This window comes from Choloepus didactylus, chromosome 18 (genome assembly GCF_015220235.1).
Source record: "Choloepus didactylus isolate mChoDid1 chromosome 18, mChoDid1.pri, whole genome shotgun sequence".
NCBI lineage: Eukaryota > Metazoa > Chordata > Mammalia > Pilosa > Megalonychidae > Choloepus > Choloepus didactylus.
In genome coordinates this window covers 2,536,505-2,557,131 of record NC_051324.1, presented here as the reverse complement: position 1 = coordinate 2,557,131, position 20,627 = coordinate 2,536,505, and the positions used below count along the sequence as shown (strand labels likewise).

At 48.9% G+C, this 20,627-nt stretch overlaps 1 protein-coding gene across 5 annotated transcripts in view; it reads right to left on the bottom strand.

Moving 5' to 3' along the window:
• SPECC1 (sperm antigen with calponin homology and coiled-coil domains 1) overlaps positions 1 to 20,627 on the bottom strand; it is a 293,600-nt gene that overhangs the window by 214,407 nt on the left and 58,566 nt on the right. For 3 of the 5 annotated variants that reach the window (XM_037810359.1, XM_037810363.1, XM_037810364.1), the window contains one exon: positions 11,514 to 11,685. In XM_037810359.1, the coding sequence (XP_037666287.1) occupies positions 11,514 to 11,660 (147 nt within the window). In that variant the 5' untranslated portion in view covers positions 11,661 to 11,685. Of the gene's footprint in view, positions 1 to 8,598; positions 9,196 to 9,670; positions 9,787 to 11,513; positions 11,686 to 20,627 lie in introns of those variants that run through there. The other 2 variants (XM_037810360.1, XM_037810361.1) reach the window with 2 other exon arrangements.

Sequence of the window (20,627 nt, the reverse complement as noted above, 5' to 3'; positions counted from 1 at the left end):
GCTCGGGCTATGGGGGAGGGGGTCTCCTGACCTGGTTCCGCGGGTTTTACTTACAGATTTTATGCTGTGTTCTCGGGCATTCCTCCCAATTCAGGTTGGTGTGTGATGAATGGATGGTCTCGTTTGTCCCCCCGCAGTTATTCTGGATTATTTACTAGTTGTTTCTGGTTTTTTGTAGTTGTTCCGGGGGACTACTTAGCTTCCACTCCTCTCTATGCCGCCATCTTGCCCGACTCCCATGTTGCCCTTCTTATAGGGACTCTATATAACCGTCTTTCCCCATCTGAGTGCAAAAGGATCCCTTCACTCAAACTCTCCAGCCTCTCAAACAATCCCCCAGATTGTCAGTAGGATTAGTGTTTAATACAAAGTGACAGTAGTTCACGATGTCAGCAAGAAAAAAAAATTTTTGTTCTTCCTAGAAGCATCCCCAGGTGCTCCTGTGGTCCCCAAAGGAAATCAATTCTGATTTCAGACTTTGAAAATTAGCTAGCCAACACCTCCAACAAGAAAGGGAAATCACCTCCGTTACAGGAATTCCGAATGCAATAATGCAAAGAATACACACCAGTTCTGGTTTCCGCCGGGTCGCCAAAAATACTAGAGCCAGTAAGTGTGACGTGAAGAACTGCAGAAGGACTCAACTCCATGGCAAAAGGCCAGGGAGCAGGGGCTTCAGCCTCGGAGACTCCAGTGAGGAAGAGCCTCCCACAGGGGCCCGAGGGAAGGTCCCCGTCATAATTCCACCTGCCTGAGTTTGCTGGGGCTGCCGGGACAAAGCTCCACAGGCTTCGTGGTGTAAAGTGACAGAGGCTCACTCTCTTGGGGTTCTGGAGGCTAGAAGTCCAAACCCAGGTGTCAGCTCCTGAACCTGCAGGGGAGAGCCCTTCTTGCCTCCTCCAGCTACTGTACTTGCCAGTGATGCCTAACGTTCTCTAGCTCATGGACGCGTCCCTCTTCTAAGAAGACAGGCATACCGGATTAGGGCATCATCGTCACCACTCACATCTTCAAAGACCCTGTTTTCAGGTCACGTGCAAGAGACTAGGGGTTAGGGCATTAACATGTCATCTGGGGGGTGGGGTGGGACACAATTCAACCCGTAACACCTCCACGGCCTCCACCACCACCCTCCACCTGGGAGTGGGGACATGGGGTCAAGTTTGCCCCCTCATTTCCATAAGACACTGGTTCCCTGAGACCGAGGTCTTGATGAAGTGATGTGTGGAGGCTACAGGGGAACAGTAGTTGGCAGGCGGTGGGAAAACTCACCTTTGGGGCACAGGAAGGGACTGCACAGCTTGGCACCCCAACAAAGGGGTGTAGTGATGGCCAGAGTGGCAATGGCAGCAACAGCCAGGAGGAATTCCCAGGCAGCCACAGCGGGGTCCCCAGGCTCAGGGGTGGAGGGTCTTGGGGGATTTAGCAGGTAGCAGGTGCTGTATTTCAGAGTTCGTTGTTGTTTGCAGGGGTGGGGAGGGGATGGGGGATTCAGAAGAGGACGGGGGATGTGGGCTTCAGACAGAAGTGGTTTCCAGCAGTGACGGGCAGGTGGCACCAAGGAGCGGCGAAAGGCTCTAGAAGACAGACGCCCAGGGATGCCTGCCTCCGTCTGCCCACATACCCAGGGAGCTGGGCTTCTGTTCCATTTCGAAAACGAAGACAAGAGAGCTCGTATCTCTAGGGTCACGCACTTAATTAAGAACTAAGAGCCCTTGATTAAGAACATAACAAACGTTAGCTGCTATTATCGTTTCGTGCGCAACTGCTGGGAGCTCAGCCAAAAGTGACTGGTTTCTCGTCTGCGAGTTTCTATATCTGCCCCTCTGGACGGTTCCCCAGGCTGGCGGCAATGAAAGCATCTTTACATTTACAAGCAAAAGCCTGGAACTAAAGCATGTCATAGCAATCAAGTGACTGCCCAGCTGTGTGGGGCAAATTCACAGGGACTCATCTCCTGGTCCACAAAACAGAAGCATTTGATTAAATCACTTAAGAGCCTCCTCATTTCATACGTTCAAGTTTTCATATGAGATTTTGCATTTTTTTTTAGGCTTAAAGAATTTGTCAATCTGGTCCACTGCATACTTTGCAAATGTAAATCTTTGGCTCAGAGCACAAATACTGAAGAACCTAAAACACCCCAAGCTCTCCAGGCTTATGACCTGAAAGAGGAAAGTGCCATCGCCTTCACCACCCTAGAACAAAAGTATGCGTGATCTGCCAGCTCACTGCCACTCGGTGGCTGCTTAACACTTCTTAAAATCAGAAACTGCACTGCAAGGGGTGGCAAAGGACAGGTCCTGTACTAACCTGTTGGATGGAACCTTCTTCTCAAATACTTTGGATTCTGAGCATCAGTCTTGAAGATTTTAAATTTCCTTCCATGGGCAAACACAGACATGTCATACCTGATAACCTGGGCCTGATCAACCAACGTTTCACACCTAAAGGAGCTGACACTGGGAGCCCCTGCCCCCTCCAATCTCCCCTGTATTTAAAGAGTCCTCGGAGATATGGGGGGGGGGGGTTCCTGAATAGAAGTGTTACTCATAATTTAAAGGTTCAGGGGGTGGTGGCCTTTGGCGAGCCTTCCGTATCTCGTTCGGGCTGCCTGCGGTTCGTTCATCCAGTTCTGACGTGAGACGTAACCTCAGGTCTGGGTGCCACGAGGGTGTGGGCAGGCGAAGCGGTGTTTGAGTGTGAGGCCCTGGGAGAGAAGGGGGGTGTTTCTCCTGGATATGGTGACCCCAGAGAGCCCAGAGCAGAGACACACACCCACGTGAGGGAGAAAGAAAGAGCCAGAAGGAGGGGAAGGCAGGAGGAGGGCGCCGGCCACCTTCCCCTTCCCGTCATGGTGCCGAAGCCTGGTTCTGTCGGGCCAGCACGGGCTCCGGTTCTGCACGGTGTGATCAGCCACAAGCTTAGCAAAAGCCTCCTGCGACCCAGGCCTGCTCACCGGGTACCCAGGAGGCACGTCCACTTCATACACAAATGAGAGTCTCTGTCCTCTTGGGGCCAATGAGCAGAACAGACAAGTCCGACACCACTGTTCCCAATACGACGTGACGCTGCCACCCCGAGAGAAAAGCAAACAGGAGGAAAGAAAACAGCAGGAGTGGCAGGGGACCTCGTGGAAGAGGCCACACTGGCAATGGCCCTGAAGAACTATTAGGCTTTGACCCGGCGGAACGGGGAGAGAACTGGGGGCAGATGCGTCCCCCAGGAGCAGGTGAGGAGAGAGCTGGGGGGACCTCATGCCCTGAGGTCCAGTGTGCGGTAAGGAATTCAGACATTCTCTTCGAGCAATGGGAACTCTGATGCATTTTCCACCACACAAGCAATGTGACTGGACCTGGCTGGAAAGATCCCTCCAAGCCAGGGCAGAGAGGCTGGCCGGGGGTGCAAGGGCATCTCGAGGCTCAGCAGTGGGCAGGTTGTGCAGCTCCACTTAAGGGGTGGTGGGGCAGAATGAAGGCAGAGCTGTGTCTTTGTTTTGAAGCTGGGAAGACCAGCCTATTCGAGATCAGGGACAGAATTAGGAGCACGAGTACATGGAAGGGAACTGATTAGAGAGGACTCAGCCTCTGCCAGGCACTGAAGGTTTTCCAGGGTCCTTTTCATTCAAACCACAGCCCTGTTGTACTTGTTTGTATATATTATGTCCCCCAGAAAAAAACTATATTCTTTAATGCAATCTTGTAGGGGCAGAGGTATTAGTGTTGATTAGGTTGGAACCTTCTGATTGTTTCCATGGAGATGTGACTCAATTAACTGTGGGCAAGACCTTTCACTGGATTATTTCTATGGGGGTGCTGCCCCACCCATTCAGGGTGGGTTTTTATTGGATCACTGGAGTACTTTAAAAAGAGGCCCAGAGGCCCAGACGCAGAGCAGCTGCACCCAAGAGACATTCTGGAGACAGTCATTAAAAGCAGACTTTTGCTGACATTTTGGAGAACATCATTTTGAAACACAACCAGGGAGCAAGCAGATGCCAGCCACATGCCTTCCAAGCTGACAGAGGTTTTCCGGGTGCCAATGGCCTTTCTCCAATGAAGGTACCCTATGGTTGATGCCTTACCTTGGACACTTAATGGCCTTAAGACTCTAACTTTGTAAACAAATAAACCCTCTTTACAAAAGCCGATCCATTTCTGGTGTTTTGCAAAATGGCACCATTAGCAAACTGGAACACCTGTGATATTGCACTTGAGAAGACAGATTGAAGAAACGGTCTGGGATTCAAACCTGGGACTGTGTTTCCAAGGTGGATAATATTTCTACACGCCAAAGGGTAGAGGAACAGCGGGAGCGTCTTTGATGAGGAATGAGCCAGAGACGCCCACCCCTCATGGAGGAAGCTGCCACGGCAGCGGGGTTTGGTGGCAGGGGCTCTAAAGCCAGGTGGCCTGGGTTTGAATCCTGGCTCTGCCAATTACCAGCAGCAAGACCTTGAGCAAATCACTTCACTTCTCTGTGCTTTGGTTTCTTCCCTTAAAAAATAGGTTTAATTATTGTACCTGCCTCATCGTTTGCTTTGAGGGTTAAATGAAGCTAACTCCGTAATGCTCTTAGCACAGTGTTTGGCACACAGTAAGCTTTCAGATGTCAGATCTACAATCCTGGATATAAATCATTATCATTATTATTTTTATTATTGTATTCTGTAAAAGCTAAATTCAAGTGAAGGCTGGGATGAGGAGGAGCATTTTAGGAAAAGTTTAAGGCAAGACAGTGAGGATCCTAAAGGGCACAGTGGAATACTCAGCAAGTTGTTAACCTCTCTGAACCTCAGGCTCTTCTGATAAATTCATTCAACAAAATTCAGTACAAATGTTATGGCGTGCCTGCCTATGACGTACCAAGCACAGCTAGGGATCACAGCTACTTTACATGGTCACTGTGAGAACCGAAAAGGAAGTCTGTAAAACTCCTGAGCACAGGGTACATGCCTGCCAATGACAGGTGAGCTTAAACGTGTTGCTACATTAGCTCTACATACGATGCCGGCTCCGAAGCATGCATCTAAGTTCCAGTTTGCCGGCTATGCCCAACTTACTCTGCTTCTTCTTGGCCTTGAGGATCCCACTTGGTACCATGGACAGCTCTGAGCCCTCCCTTACCAGGCAACAGTGCCACAGGTTATGACGAAGGAAAGCCAGGAACAGGCCGTCTCCTCACACACGACACAGCTTACTGTCTTTGGCGCAGCAGCAAAATTTGCAAAGGGACCACTGGGTCATTTGCACCTTCCACAGGAGACTCCACTGGAGAAAGATTTCCTGCTTAGATGCTGTCTCAGTTTACCAGGGCTGCCTTGACAAATACCACCCACTGGATTGGCTGAAACAACAAGCATCTACTAGCTCATGGTTTTAAACCTAGAAGAAGTCCAGAATGAAGACCTCAGCAAGGCCTCCCCACTCCCCAAAATCACCACGAGCCCTTGAGGTTCCTTGGCTGGTGTGTCTGTTTCCCATCACATGGCGATGTCCTCTTTCCCTTCTGGTTCCTGCTGACTCTGGGCTCCACCACGTGGCTTTCTCTCCATGAAGCCTCCAGTTATAGAGGTTAAGATGCCCTGATCCAGTTCACCACACCTTCACTAAGAATAACATCTCCAGAAGGTCCTCCTTACAATGGAGGATTAAGATTAAGAACGTGCGTTTGTTGAAGGACATAAATCAACCTACCACAGCAGCTTTCCCAGGAGGCAGGGCATAAAGCCTAAAACCCGATCCTACCCATCCTCCAAAGCAAAGCGCTAAGGACACTCTTACTGTATTCCCATTTTTTGGATGCAACATCAAATAAGAAAGCCGCCAGTCTCAGTTACTAACTCCTGTTTCTTCTCCACACACAGCTACCTTTTTTGGTTTTTGTTTCCTGGTCACTGAATGCAGATTCAGCACGACTTGAGATTTTTGTTTGTTATGCAAGATTCCCAGGAATGTTCGCACTTCACTGTTTCTTTGATGTGTCTAATAAATATTTTCACTAACAGCATCGCTGATATTTAAGCTGCCTAGCACCTGCCTATGAAAGCTTACAAAAGGAAAGAGTTTAAACAGCTCACAGATTAAAGGAACTAAGAAATTCTTCTCAACTGCACAAAAATAAGGAAAAAAATCAAAGCTCTAAAATCATCATGCTTAACATAATCCAGTATTTAATGGAAGATAACATGTTGTGGTTGGAGCAGCGGTTCTCAAACTTGAGCACACATCAGAATCCTGCAAAGGGTTTGTTAACCTGGAAATTGCTGCTTTAGATTCCCTAGGTTTGGGGTGGGAGCCCAGGAATTTGCATTTCCAACAAGTTCCCAGGTTGTGCTGATGATCCGGGGACCATACTTTGAGAACCAAAGGCATACAGCAGCACTGTTGATGGAAACAGAATACAAGCTACATACACAATTGTATATTATCTAGTAGCCCATTTAAGAAAGTAAAAAGGAACAGGCACATTTTTTTACCCCAATGCATCCAAAATATTTCAACAAGCCATCAATAAATACATTAATGAGATATTTTACATTCTTTTCTGTCCGAGCTCTTTGAAATCTGGTGTGTATTTTACACCTAAAGCACATCTCAATTTTGGCCATGGCTGGTGGCTGCCACATTGGATAGCCCAGGTCAAGAGAGCTGCCCTAAGAGTGATGACATAGGGCTGACCGAGCCTCTGACTTGTGAACACAGCATGCCTAGATGACACGACTCTGCTTTCCTAGCCTCAGCTGACTCCTCCAAGGGGGATCCTGACTCAGGTACCCCGAGTCCCAGGCCACAGGACCCAGGCCTGGCCAAGCAGACACTCTCCCAACTTTTCTGCTTATCTGATTTTTTTATTTTTAAATAGGAAGTAAGCAAAGAAGAGGCCAGGACTTTCCAGGGATGGGAGAGGCTTGAGCCCACTGGCGGCTGCGTTTCAGACCACGTTCTGTAGGAAACCAGGCGTCTGCAGGAGACAGTGAAGCGAGGGAAGGAGGGAAGCAGAGATGAGAAAGAGAGAGGGCTCTGGAGGAGTTCACATCCAGGGTCCCGGCCTCCCTGAGGGACACGTGTCACGCCTGCCCTCCCCCCAGTGACCTGGGGACTGCAAGGCCTTTTCAGTGTAATTATTTTCCCTGGAGCTGGATCAGATCAGACGTCATGGATTGAATTGTGATCCCCCCAAAGGCACGTTTAGGACCACAATCCAATGTGACTGGTGGTCTCTAAGACAAAGGAATTGGACGCGGTCAGTAAGAGAGGGCGGGGAGAACGCCCGGTGATGACCGAGGCAGGGGACATCCTGGATTGCCAGCAAGCTACCTCCAGAAACCAGGGAAGAAAGGCGTCCTACAGAGTCTCCCCCATGAACTCTCGTAGACTTCACGCTCCAGCAGACTTCTTCAAGGCTCTCTCAGCTCAGGCCAGTATCCAATGTAGGGGAGTAGCTCTGTTTTTGGTGGATTGGTTTCCGTTTTCCTACTTTTGACCAGGTAAAACACATCTATCCTTCCTGTTTTTATCCACCTACTGTGAAGCGAATATAGTAAGATGTTAACTGTAGAACCTGGGTGGTGGTATATGGGTTGTCATGGTATAATTATTTCAGCTTTTCACTATGCTTGCAAATTTTCAAACTAAAATGTTGGGTTGACATCGGTGCCAGTTCTGGGGAGTCCTATTGTGGTGGATTCAATTACGTACCCCAAAAAGACATGTTCTTAATCTTAATCCGCCTTCCTGTGGGTGTGAACCCATTGTAAACAGGACACTTTGCAGGTTTACTATCAGTTAAGGTGTGGCCTTAATTCCTATTACAGGAGTCCCTTATAAGCAGAAGAAATTCAGATGCAGTGAGTCTGAGAAGGCCACAGGGAGAAGCTGGGAGTTAGTAGGAACTGGAAGATCAGACACCAGGAGAGAGAGCATCCATGTAACAGGAGGTGGGGACAACGGCCAGGGAACCCTAAAAATTGTGGCAGGAGACCCCAGAATGCTGCAGGCTTTGGGGAGAAAAGGGCCTTGCCGATACCTTGATCTTGGACTCCAAGACTGTGAGCTAATAAATGCTTGTTGAATGTCGACCTGCTTTTCAGTCCCTCACCATTTCCATCCCTCTTCCTCCACCCACCACAAGTGGAAAGGGGAGAAGGGTCAAAGTAGACGGCGTGACAAGGGTTAGAGGGGCACGGGCATAGCAACAGCTCTTTCTGCAATCCCTTCCCTCAACCTCTGTCATTCTTTCCTATAGAATTAGGCCTGAAGACACCAAGAGTCAGAAATGAGAGGTGAAAGCCTGTAAAACACCTACCTATCAATGGCAGAAGTGGCCAATATCTCACTGTCTTTTAGAAACATTCCTGGACTTCAGACACTTCCTTTTAACAATGCCTTTTAAAATATTTCTGTATATTCCTAAAGTTCTAGTGGCCTGTTATTGGCCTGAAGTTACAGCTAAATTAAAGATGTCTCCCAAATATGCTCTAGGTCACGGATAGTAACAACAAAAATAATGGAAATAATGGTCAATTCCAAGATGATATAGTAATATCATGTAGGACACTTTATCCATATTTAATCCTCATGGCAAATAAGATATTACCTTCATCTCAAACACGAGGAAACAAAAGCTCAGGATGCTATGTAAGTTGACAGGCGTCACGGCTGGAAAGTGGCGGAGTCAGGATTCTAACCCAGGCCTGGTTTAACCAACTCCAAGACCACATCTCTGGGATCACACTGCCACTCCTAGGGTGACATTCAATAAAAACTGAGTGCCTACCATGCAGCAGATGCTTTTCAAAGCACTAGGGTCAGAGTTAAGGAAAAAACAACCAGTCCCTGGCCTCCTGGAGCTTACAATCTAGTCAAGGGGAGATAGACACTAAACAAGCAGGTGCGTGTGATGGCAATACGTGCCAAGAAGGAAAACCAAGCAGGATAAGAGGGTGTCTTAGTCGGCCAGGGCTGCAATGGCAAATGCCACACAACGCATTGGCATAAGCAACAAGAATCTATTGTCTCACAGTTTGGGAGGCCAGATGTCAAAAATCAAGATGTTGGTGAGACGATGCTTTCTGCCAGGGTTGGTGGCATCTGGTGCTGGCTGGCTGCCATCCTTGGGGTTCCTTGGCTTGCAGCTCTGCCTCCCGCCACATGGCGATGTCCTTGGTTTCTTCCTACGGCTTTCTCTGACTAATTGCATCTGAATTTCTTCTGCTTGTAAAGGCCCCCAGTAATGGGCATTAAGGCCCACCCTGAGGCCTAAACAGGACCTAAGAGCACCTTCTTCACAAATGAGCCCACACCTTCGCTGATACTCCATCATCAAAGGGTCCTATTTACAGACGGGTCACACCCAGGGGAAGCAGGTTAAGATTAGGAACACGTCTCTGGGTGGGGAACAGGACTCAACCTATCACAGTGGAAACATGGAGGAGGCCACGGAACCTTTTTTGTGTTGAGTGGTCAGGGACGGTGTCTCTGATGAAGTGCCGTGTGCAAGCACAGACTTGGCAGGAGAGGCAGAAGCGGACATGCAGGATGCGGGGAAAACACCCAGCAGGCGGAGCACAAACGCAAACGCGCCTGGCAGGGGAGCGGCTGCATGCAGGGGGCCCGGGCGGTAGGCCAGTGTGAGCTGCACGCTGGCGTCCGGGAGGCAGGGGGCTGACCTCGGAGGGCATGACTGCCATTTCAGGTATTTGCTTTCTGGTGAGTGGATGGGGTGAGCCACTGGAGGGTGTGAAGTGGAGGAGTGACGTGACTTCTAGGAGGACAGCCGAGGCTTCTGTGGAGAGCAGAATGAAGAGAACCAAGACAAAGGTAGGAGTTCGTTTAGGAAGCCAGTGCAAGAAAGGACGGTGGCAAGACGGGGCGGTCACATGGGGGGGTGGGAACAGCTGGGTCTGGCATCTGTGTTTAAGGTGGAAGTGACAGCGTTTGCCAGTGGACTGTGGGACGTGAGGAAGAGGGGTCAAGGATGGCACCAGGGGCTCCGGCCTGAGCAACTGGAAGGATGGAGGTGCTACTTACTCAGTGGGAGACTCGGGAGGAGGAGATTAGTGGGCACGGTGAAGGGGAGAAATCAAGATTCAGTTTTGGGCATGCTACACTTGGGGCGCCTTCTAGACCGCCAAGGGGTGATGTGACGTAGGCAGCTGGATTCACCAGTCTGGAGAGGTCCTGGCTGAAGGTGCAAGTTTGGGAGTCATCTACATACAGGATTAAAGGACTACTTTAGAAGCCATGAGATCGGACAGTATCACCCACCGCATCTTTTCTTGATAGGGACACGGCTGTCCCTGAGGCAGCTGACTGGAAATTGGTGGGGGCATTTTTGGTGGTCACCATGACTGGAGGTGCTACTCAGATTTAATGGGCAGGATGACAAGAAATCTAGACATGTGACAGTCATGCACAAGGAACTATCCCACACCCTGAACAACTTTCTGGACACCCAGGTGAAACACCTTTTTATCATTACCTAAGCCTAGAGCCTCCCTTCATCTTACAAATAAAAGCACTGTATTGCTTACACAGCTTTAACAGACACTGGACTTTCCGAGAATACAACTGTCATTAAAAAATAAAAGGGAAGACCAGACTTTGTTTTTATTCAGAGCTTTACCGAGAGTGGTCACCATTCCAGAAACATGTCATCACTCACCCAGCAGCATCCTTCCTGACACCAGCCCTGAATCAGTCTACACTGCAGCTGCTACATGCACGGTGCATCTGTGGTTAGTAATGAGCATCTCAGGTCCTTTCGTGGGTGATGCTCAGGCACTGACAGATGGAACTGTGTATTATCAACTATCTTCCTCTTATTTTCTTTTATGTTATAGTTAGGGCGTACTGATTTTTTTTAATGATGTATGTAGGTAGGCTGGACTATCTATGAGTTTCATCTCAAGGTGATAGAGGAGGCCTCAGGCATGACGTGACGAGAACTGCCGACCTAGGGAATGAGTGTAGCCAGGAAAGACAAGATGTCCCGGGGCTGAGCCCCAGGCCCACCCGACGTGAGAACCCAAGGAGAGGAGCTGGCCAAGGAGACAGCAAAGGTGCTGCCCTAAGGGTGGAGGAACCCCGAGAGAGGAAAGTATCCACAGATGAGGGGCAGTCAACTGCGTGAATGCAGCCAACAGGTCAAGTAAGAGATGGATGGAGAGCCGACAAGTGCATCTTCAGCAACGTTAGCTCACTGGTGACCTTGACTCCATCCAATGAGATGGAGGCTGGGGCAAGATTCCGATGGAGGAGAGTCCATATAACATAAAGGCCAGAGGATCTCGATTATTTTGCTAAACATTTTGCAGGTTTCCTTTCTCTAGGCCAGAGCACCTCCGCTACAACCCCTTTTCTCCGTTCCTTTCAGCCCAGATGTGCTGGTCCTCAGAAGCCTCCTTCTCTCCCCCAAAGGGTTCCTAGGTTTGCCTAGTGCAGTCTCTAATCCTCCCAGCTAGGGACCACCAGGGGATTCTGTAAGTCCCGCCTGTGCATCTTGGTTCATACCTTGCTGAGTCGAGACTCAAATGCCAGAGAAGTTGAGGATTTGGAAGTCTTCATACCAGAAGTGGCCGCGGGGAGGGGCCGAGCCCGGTCAGCCCCATGGCTCCCGGCTTTGATGACTGGACTCCAGGGTTTGGCTGCGCTCTTCATGTTTGCTCCAGGGGGGTCTGTCTGTCTGTAGAATATCAGAAGAGAAAAAGATATGTCTCTACATCTTGAACTACAAGTGACATCATAAAGCTGTACCCCCATAGACCACGTTCATCAGTGATATTATAGAGACCTAGGGCTTGGGATTTTGCTGGAAATAGACTAGCCCATTCCAACAAAGACACTTCTGTACTCTACTAAGTTAATTTCTCTAACTCCATAACAACTTACATCTAACTATTAAAGAATATGTGCAATATTACTCATGCTTGACATTAATTTTCAGCAAAATGACAGCTTCTTCTGGGTTAGGGACACCTACCACAGTATCACATTAGCTCATAAAACAGTCAGCTTGAGTCAAGACAAGCATGTCCATAAGCCTTGCAGCTTTAGAGTTGACAGCAGGACAACCTACCTAATGTTCAAGTGCACACAAATGAACTACTTGAAAACTGGATTTCACAGAAGCAGAAAAGTTATTTCTCCTTTGGAACAAAAATGGGTATCATTTAAAATTTAAAAAAGCATAGTTCCTCAAGAAGAGAAATGTAGAATTTCCATATGACTCAGCAATTCCATTCTTAGGAATGTACCCAAAAGAACTGAAAGCAGGAACTCAAACAAATACGTGTGTATTCATGTTCATAGCAGCATGATTCACCATGGCCAAAAGGTGGAAACAACCCAAGTGTCCATCCACAGAGGAGAAGACAAGGAGAATAAGGTCTATCTAGTCAATGGAATGTTATTCAGCCATAAAAAGGAGTGAAGTTCTGATCGATGCTACAACACAGATGAACCTTGAAGACATCAAGTTGAATGAAATAAGCCAGACAAAAAAAAGACAAATATTGCATGATTTCATTTACATGAAATATTGAGAATAAGCAAATCCATAGAGCTAGAAAGCAGAACAGTGGTTACCAGGGGCTGGGGGAAGAGGGAAATGGGGAGTTAGTGCTTAATGGGTACAGAGTTTCTGTATGGGATGATAAGAACATGCTGGAAATAGATAATGGTGAAGGTTACAAAACATTGTCAACCCTACTTAATGTCCTGAATTGTTCACTTAAAAATGGTTTTATGGTATGCATATTTTATCACATTAAAAACTATGTAAAAAATTAATAAAGCATACTTTACATGGTCAATACCCTGACATTACAGGGCAGTTACTTCAATCGTGGAAACATATACACAACACAAAATTACCCACCTCAGCCTCCCCCAGGCAGACCATTTAGTGGAATTAATCACATTCACTATGTCGTGGTGCCCTCACCACCATCCATTACCAGAACTTGCCCATCTCCCCAAACAGAAACTCACACCCACCATGCTTCAACTCTCCATTCCCCACCATTCCCTTCCCTGGAAACCTGCACTTGACTTTCCATCTCTATTAATTTACATATCTCAGTTCTTTCATATAAGTGGAATCACAGGTTATCGTGAGTTTTTCCTTCTGTATAAAAAAGCAAATTACATCTCATGTGTTTTACTGATATTTAGCACCGATTTTTTTTCTTTCTCAACTGTAATTTTTAAAGCTGGTCTCCACAGCAACAATGAAAGAATTCCTAGGTTAAAACCTAGATGGTGAGTAATTTTATTAGGACTTCCAATTCAAAATGAACTCACAGAGCCTGAATGACTGTTGAAGGGAATTAATGGTGATTTTCACCAACTGTTACACCCCCAACCAGAAATGTCATCTGACTCACAGAGATGACTTGCTCTGTTTAATCTAGGCATCCTTTTATGTTATGATTACAATCACTGAGACATGACTCTCACAAGGCTTACTTTATGAAAAATAAGGTGATTCTAAAATGTGTCTGCCTTTCCCCAGATCTGCCCAGGTGAATGAATGTCTTTTATGTGCTCCCCAAAGAAAGATAAGAGTATGCATAGGAAAAGCAGAGGAAGGGGATGGAGATTTTCTTTGCCATTTTTTCCCCAAGGTTCCAGGAGTCTAGGTGTTTGATTTAAAAAAAAAAAAAAAAAGCTATCTTGGTCAAAATTCAAAGATCTAAATTCCTCTCAATCTCTGGCAGCAAATCTGAAAATACTCTGACAATGCACCCGAAAAATGTTCAGCCATTTCCCCAAGACTCTGATGAGCTGCTTGCTCTGAGGCCAAATTCCCCAGGTTATTATGTTCCTGTCATCACACTTTCCTCTCCTCTCCTCTGACCTTCTGAAATCAATTAAATTATTTCCACCCGGACCCCCTTGCGGGCCCTGCCCATCTTTTCTTGGCTACCTTTACACTTATCTCCCATACTGCTTTTCCCTGAAACGAGGCCCCACTTTGTCCCCATCCACCAGCCAGAGGTCGGGACATGCAGCAATGGAATTAACACCCCCTCACTTTCACCGGGAAGAGAACCCTGCAAGCAGGGAAGGAGCCCGGGTGGGACGGACAGGAGGACGAGGGCTCGAAGTAAGGAGAGCAGGTGACCGGTAGCCCACTCCCCGTGGTGGCCATCTCCACGTCTAGGAGAGCATTCCACACACCCACCCTCCACCCCGCTCGGACCACCTCCTAGAGCACCCCAAGTATCCTGCAACCTGCTCTGTTTTCCCTCGCTCTGCAGGAAGCTGTTCTGCACACCCCCAGACAGGGCTCCACAATGTTTCATTTTATGTCCTCATCCTGTGACAGACCCAGGCAGCTCGGTCCTGGGGTCCTCACCAGTACTGGCTTGGCTCTGCTCCACCTGCAGGAAGACCCCTCTTGTGGAAGGGCAGCTGGGACCCTTGGGGGGCTCACGTCAGCCGACTGCCTCCCAGCCCACTGCCTACCTCCTCCACCACCACCCCTCGCACCCCTCACCACCTCGGCCCGGTTCTCTCACACCCAGAACCAACTCATTACCCAGACATCGTGGCTCCGTGAGAACAACCGCACCATCCCATCCCACCCCACCCACAATGTGAAGTGCTCCCCGGGACGTCTCATTACATGCAATCAGCAAACCCATGAGCTAAGTGCACCCCCGTCTTATAGACAGGGAAACTGTTTGGCTCAGAGAGGGTAAGCAACTTGCCCAAGTCACAGAGCTTCTGATGGAGTCAGGACTGAAACCCAGTTTTGATCAGCTCCAAACCTTCTGCTCATGAACACAGAGGTGGTTACAGCCTCTCTGAGAATACTGTCCTGCATGGGAAAACACGCGGCTTCTGAATCACGGGCACCAGGCCCAAAGCCACTGTCTACCACGTGAACCTGCTTGCTTTCTGAACACTCAAATTCTCAATATCTTCCTCCGACAAAACGGACTTACTAACGGCTCCTCTGCAGAGCTGTGAAAGCTAAATGAGAACACGTCTGTCAAGTGCTGGGCACCCAGAAGGCAACTCCACAACCATCAGCGCCTTTGCAACAAAAACTCTTGATCACGATAAATGGTGGGCTGTCTGCTGTATTACGTTAACAACTTGCACGATGGATCAACTGAATGAATGTTCAGTGGCAGGAGCCAGACAGACACAACAGATTTAAGGAAAGTGCTCTTCTTACACCCAGAGCAGCCCTTTCCAAATTGGAAATGTGAAAGCAAAAAGTAGAGAGGAAAATAAACAGAAAACATTAAACGTGGTCCCAGCTTTAACAAATCCTCACTGCTATAAGATAAACACAAGTGTGAAGGCTGATGGAGCAACAGTTTCCTTATGAATGTGAATTCAGTTCATAAAATTAATAGATGGTCCCTGGCCAAGTAAAAGACAACCAATGGAAAAAAAAAAAGGTTTCTATTACTAATTCCCTGATTTTTGAAAGTCCTCATAAACATCACAGAGGATCAAGCTGCTCAAAGAATTACAGTTAAATCATCTGGGAATCCACTCCTGGGGTAGGGAGGGGTGGGGGTCGGGGGTTAGATTCTTTTCAGGGAGTTTTCTTAAAATTTTTCAAATATTTCATTTTCTTTACCAAACTTCTGTTCTCTCCAGAATGGTATAAGACTTCTATTTCAAAATGTAATTTATATAAATTGTTCTGCATAAAATAGCAAAGAAGGGAAGGGGGGAAGGGCTATTTGAAGAATCTGCACCTGGGGACAGTCAGAGCTACCACCTATGTCTCTCTCCTCCTCAAAGCCCAGCACCCTGCTGCTGGAGCTCTGCATTCAGACCCTCTTTGGAGGGTCACTGCAGGACTTCAGCTTTATTAGTCTTTAAGGCATGAAAACAGCAAGGAGACTGGCAAACCATTCTGGGCGATTGTGAAGTAAGAATGAGTGTCTGGGAGTGGAGAGAGCATGGAGGTCTAGACTGTGAGAAAAATAAGCACTTGGCAGCAGAAAGCTCCAGCCTTCACATCTGACAACCAGTGAAGTAGGAATGTTCACATAGCTCAATTACCAGGGGACCTGTTCGTGTCATCAGGAAGCAGAATGCACGTGGACAACAGGCTGGGAAAATCTAGCCAGGGCTGTTTGGAATTTGTGTTGTGTTTGCTCCTGACCTCTTCTGAGGCAGGGGTTGGAAAACAGGGGTGATGCCCGCCCCCCCACCCCACCCTGGGGATATGTGGCGATGGCTGCAGACATTTTCGGTTGTCACAACGTGGGGCTGCTACTGGGGTCAGACCAGGGAGGTGGCTAAACACCCTACAATGTACACGACAGCCCCCTGCCCAAACAAAGAATTATCAGCCAAAATGCCAGTAATGCTGAGGTCGAGAGAAACTTAGCTCTAGAGGACGAGTGAGCATGATATGCTGGGCTGGTTTCCCATTTAACTCTAAAACATTTGCCCTGAAAATCTAGTTTGGGAGGAGCCTGGAGAACCCCAGATGTCAGCTAGTGGACCTCATTTCAAAATTTATTATTTCTCGTGGTCTCAAGATGGAAAAAAAAAAAATCATCCCCTGGGCTGTAGACTTCTTCCTGGAAAATAAGGAAAAAGGATGGACTTTGGACTTCCATGGAGTGCTAGAAAAAAGCTGCAAACTAAAATTCCTTTATCCCATCCACAGGAGTCACCCGAAGAAAAATGATACCAAGGTGTGATCGAACAAAACCCAAATGGGAAGGAACATTTACACGTCACCCACAGCACCACCCCAAACCTGGAAACAAACTGAAAATCGAAGGCGGACTTGCAGAAACTTCAAACCGTGGGCACCAGGTGGAGACCCATAAAGAAGAGCGAACAATCTAGAATAAGAAATGCAACACGAGTCAGCCCCTGTGAAAGTCAGACCCAACAGAAAGGCTGTAATCTGCAGAGCTATATGGAGACCAGCGCTCAGAGGCTCTGCCCCGTGCCGTCCCTCTGTCTCCAAAGCTGACCCACGAAGCTGGTGTCCCCAAGAGGTGCAAGACCACTAACCAGCTGTTACTTCCTTATAGTACGGCTTTGCAGCAAAGAATGCAAAGAGCATGAGCCAGGGAAGGAGAAAGGGAGGTGGAAATAAAATACTGCAAGAGCGCCCTCTCATCAGGACTCTTTGAAAGGGTCTACTGCCGAGGAACAAACCAAGAATAAAAACTACATGCAGGAACCAGAGACTTCCATAGAGGTTTAGGTTTGTGCGTCTTGAGCCCTGATATTCACCCAGCATCAGTTTTAGGCCTTTCTTTGCACGTGCCTTGCCGCTGCCTGGAGGTCAGTGGGAACCGGAGGAGAGCTGGAAAAGGGTGTGGGGGGGTTTAGAGCGAGCTACTGGGAAGGGGCAGCACCCCAGGGTGGCCTTTATCACCGTAGTCCTGGAGGGGTGGGAAGGTGGGGTAAGGGAAGTAACTGAACCCAGAGAAGCTGTGGTTTCCACGGGACAAATGCACGCAGCCCGGGGAGACCCAGCTGGGAGGGAGCTGGGCAAGCAAACACCACAAACTCCCCTGCTCCCTCCTGGGCTTCCCTGGCTCAACCGGAAGGTGAAGTTGGGGGCATTGGAGTTGGGGGCCACAGCGCTTGTGGTCCACCTGCTCTCCAGCAGAGACAGAGATGGACAGCCAAGCCAGAGGGTCACCGAGAGGAAACCCAGGACCCCCGCCTGCTGCCTTTGCCTGACTCACGTGAACAACACCTTCCCCACGGAGCCGGGTGTCCGCCCTCTGGGACCTTCCCTGCCTCCCCTAGTCCAGGAGGCCCCCCAAGGGCTCCGACTCCAGCAAGACTTGCCTGTCCACTTATTGGCCTTCCCGGCTGCCTGCAGGCCCTTCCCAGGGGGCGGACTCGTCCCATCCTCCTGCGTGGGGCCAGCTCCTTCGTGACCAGCTCCTCCTGACGTTCCCACTTCTATTAATTTCTACTGCCAGCCCTGCCTGCCTCCTGCTCCCCCAGACACACAACCCCACAGTCAGCTCTGACTCCTTCCCACACGTTCATTTCTCCAGTCCGGCGGCAACCTCTCCTGGGGGAGCCCCTCCTCTCCCTCTGGTCCCTGTTGGCGAGGCAGCCCCCCACTTTTCCCCCTGAAGCTCCTCCAGAAGCTCGGCCCTTCCACCTATTCCTCCCGAATTCTCCTGGGATCAGCCGCTCCCAGCTCCACATCCTCCATGTGGGGAGTTACCGACTGGGCGACAGAAAGCCCTGGTAATGGATGGTGGTGGTGGGGTGAAGGTGAGTAACGCCTCGGATGCATGTACTTAAAAATGGTTACAACAGCAAATTTCATGTTTATAAAAACATGAGCTGCCAACCGCCCTGGGAGGCGGCCCGTGTTACCCAGCCGTTACAGGTGCACAAACCATCAAGCGCAGCAGGTTTGTGTGCTCCCCAAGGACCACGCGACTCCTAAATGGCGGCACCGCACCCCGGCTGCGCCCCTAACCCTGCACCCCGCTCCTCTGTGCCCATCGGACTGAACATCTGCCCACGCTCAACCGCAGCCCAGGCCACCACCGCCACCCAGCAAGGACCCTTCTCCTGTCATCAGACGCGCCCCTCGTTCCTCGCCTTGGGCCCCCACCTCAGAACTTCCTCTCTAAGCACATCTGTTCCCCTCCTTCCCCCTCCTCCTTTCTGATACTCCCACCTAAAACCTCCAGGACCCCCGGTGCTCACCTCTGAGTCCCCCACCTCTCCTCTGGCTCCAGAGAGTGCCCCCCGGATCTCCTGCCTCCACTTCTGCCCCTTCTCGCCCACGAGAGCCACAGGGATCTTGCAGAAACACCCCTCAGATCGTGTCCCTCCCTGCCTGGAACGCTCCAGCAGCTCTCACTGCCCTAGGGGTGAAAAGCCGCAGCCCTCCATGGTCGGGCCTGTGGGCGCTGACCATGCTGCCCAACTTTGGCCCCATCAGCCACTTCCACCCCCTCGAGGGTGCCTGGCTGCTCCCCACTGAGAGCTCTGTGTCTGCTGTTCCTGCAGAGCCGCTCCTTTCTCCTCAGCCAGCTCCCTGCTGAAATGCACCTTCCCAGCAAGGCATTTCCTTTCCACTCGCTCAACACCTCCTCACCCACCCCCGGCTCTCTCTCATCCCCCCACTTATTTCTTCAGGGCCTTCGTCACCAAACTAAAACCATGTCTTCATGCTGTGTTGTCTTCTCCTCGACCACCGGGGAAGGTCCAGACAGCTGATCCTTGTCTCCTTTGCTCATTCCCAGCCCTTACACAGGGCCTGGTACACAATAGGTGCTCAACAAATAGTAGTTACTTGGTATTTAGAGTTGGCCTTTCACTGAAGACATGTGTTTGGGTGTCTCCCCTGCCCCCACCCCACAAGGCAGGGAACCCCTAAAGAGGCCTACAAACCTGACAACGGGGCCTGCAGATGGAAGGCCCTCACAAAGCAGTCTTTGAATCAATGTGTCAACACAAAATGGAACCAAAAAGCAATGAGAATCATTTTCTTTTAAGATTATAAATGGTTCTAAACAATTTTTTAAAAACTGATTTTGAGGCAGGAACCCAAACAGATACTTGCACACCAATGTTCATCACCGCATTATGCACAATTGCCAAAAGGTGGAAACAACCCAAGTGTCCATCAATGGAAGAATGGATAAACAAACGTGGTAGGTCCATATAATGGAACATTATTCAGCTGTAAAAAAGGAATGGGGTTCTGACACATGCAACAACATGGACGAACCCTGACGATGTCATGTTGAGTGAAATAGCCAGACACAAAAGGAAAGACATCATGTGATCTCACTCACGTGAAAGAATTAGAATATGCAAATTTACAGAGCCTGAAAGTGGGTTACAGTTTACAAGAGGCCCGGGTGGGGGAGGGGACGGGTAGTTAATGCTCCACTGGTGAGCATTTCTGTTTGGGGTGATGCAAAAGTTTTGGTGATAGATGGTGGGGATGGGAGCACAACATCGTGAATGTAATTAACACCAGTTAACTACAAACTTGAAAGCAGCTAAAATGATTAATTTTAGGTTGTATATAAGTTACCAGGATAGAACTGACCCTACTGTAAACTGTGGACTGTAGTTCTTAATATCATTACAATGTTTCATCAGTTATAACAGCAGTACCCTGTGGGAAACTAAGTCTTCCATGTTGCCTGAGGCATATCTGGGGTGGTGGCTTGGAACGCTGAGCCGCAGGCCTGCATAGATGCCATGCAGGCCCGCCCTGTAAAGATGTGTGTCTTGTGACTACCATTGTCTTAAACACCTGATGTAAACCTAGATTGTATACACCTGATGTAAACATAGGTATCTGGTGGGCTCTCCCAAGCCTGAGGACCTTTAGCATATACACCTGATCTTCAGAAATAAATAGCTGGAGCAAGGATGCATTGGCGTCCACTTAGCACGAGATGCAGTGGGCCCCCTGCTCCCTTAACTCTTAACTTTGTGTCTGTGTCTCATTCCTGCACCTCCCTGTCAGCAATAGTACCCCACCCATGCAAAGTGTTACTAACAGGGAAAACTCTGTGTGGGGGATATACCTGGGGATTCTGAACTTTCTGCAAGATTTTTCTATAAACCTACAACTGCTCTAATAAAAAAGAAATTGTAATTGCTTTTGAGGATGAGAAACTCATGGAT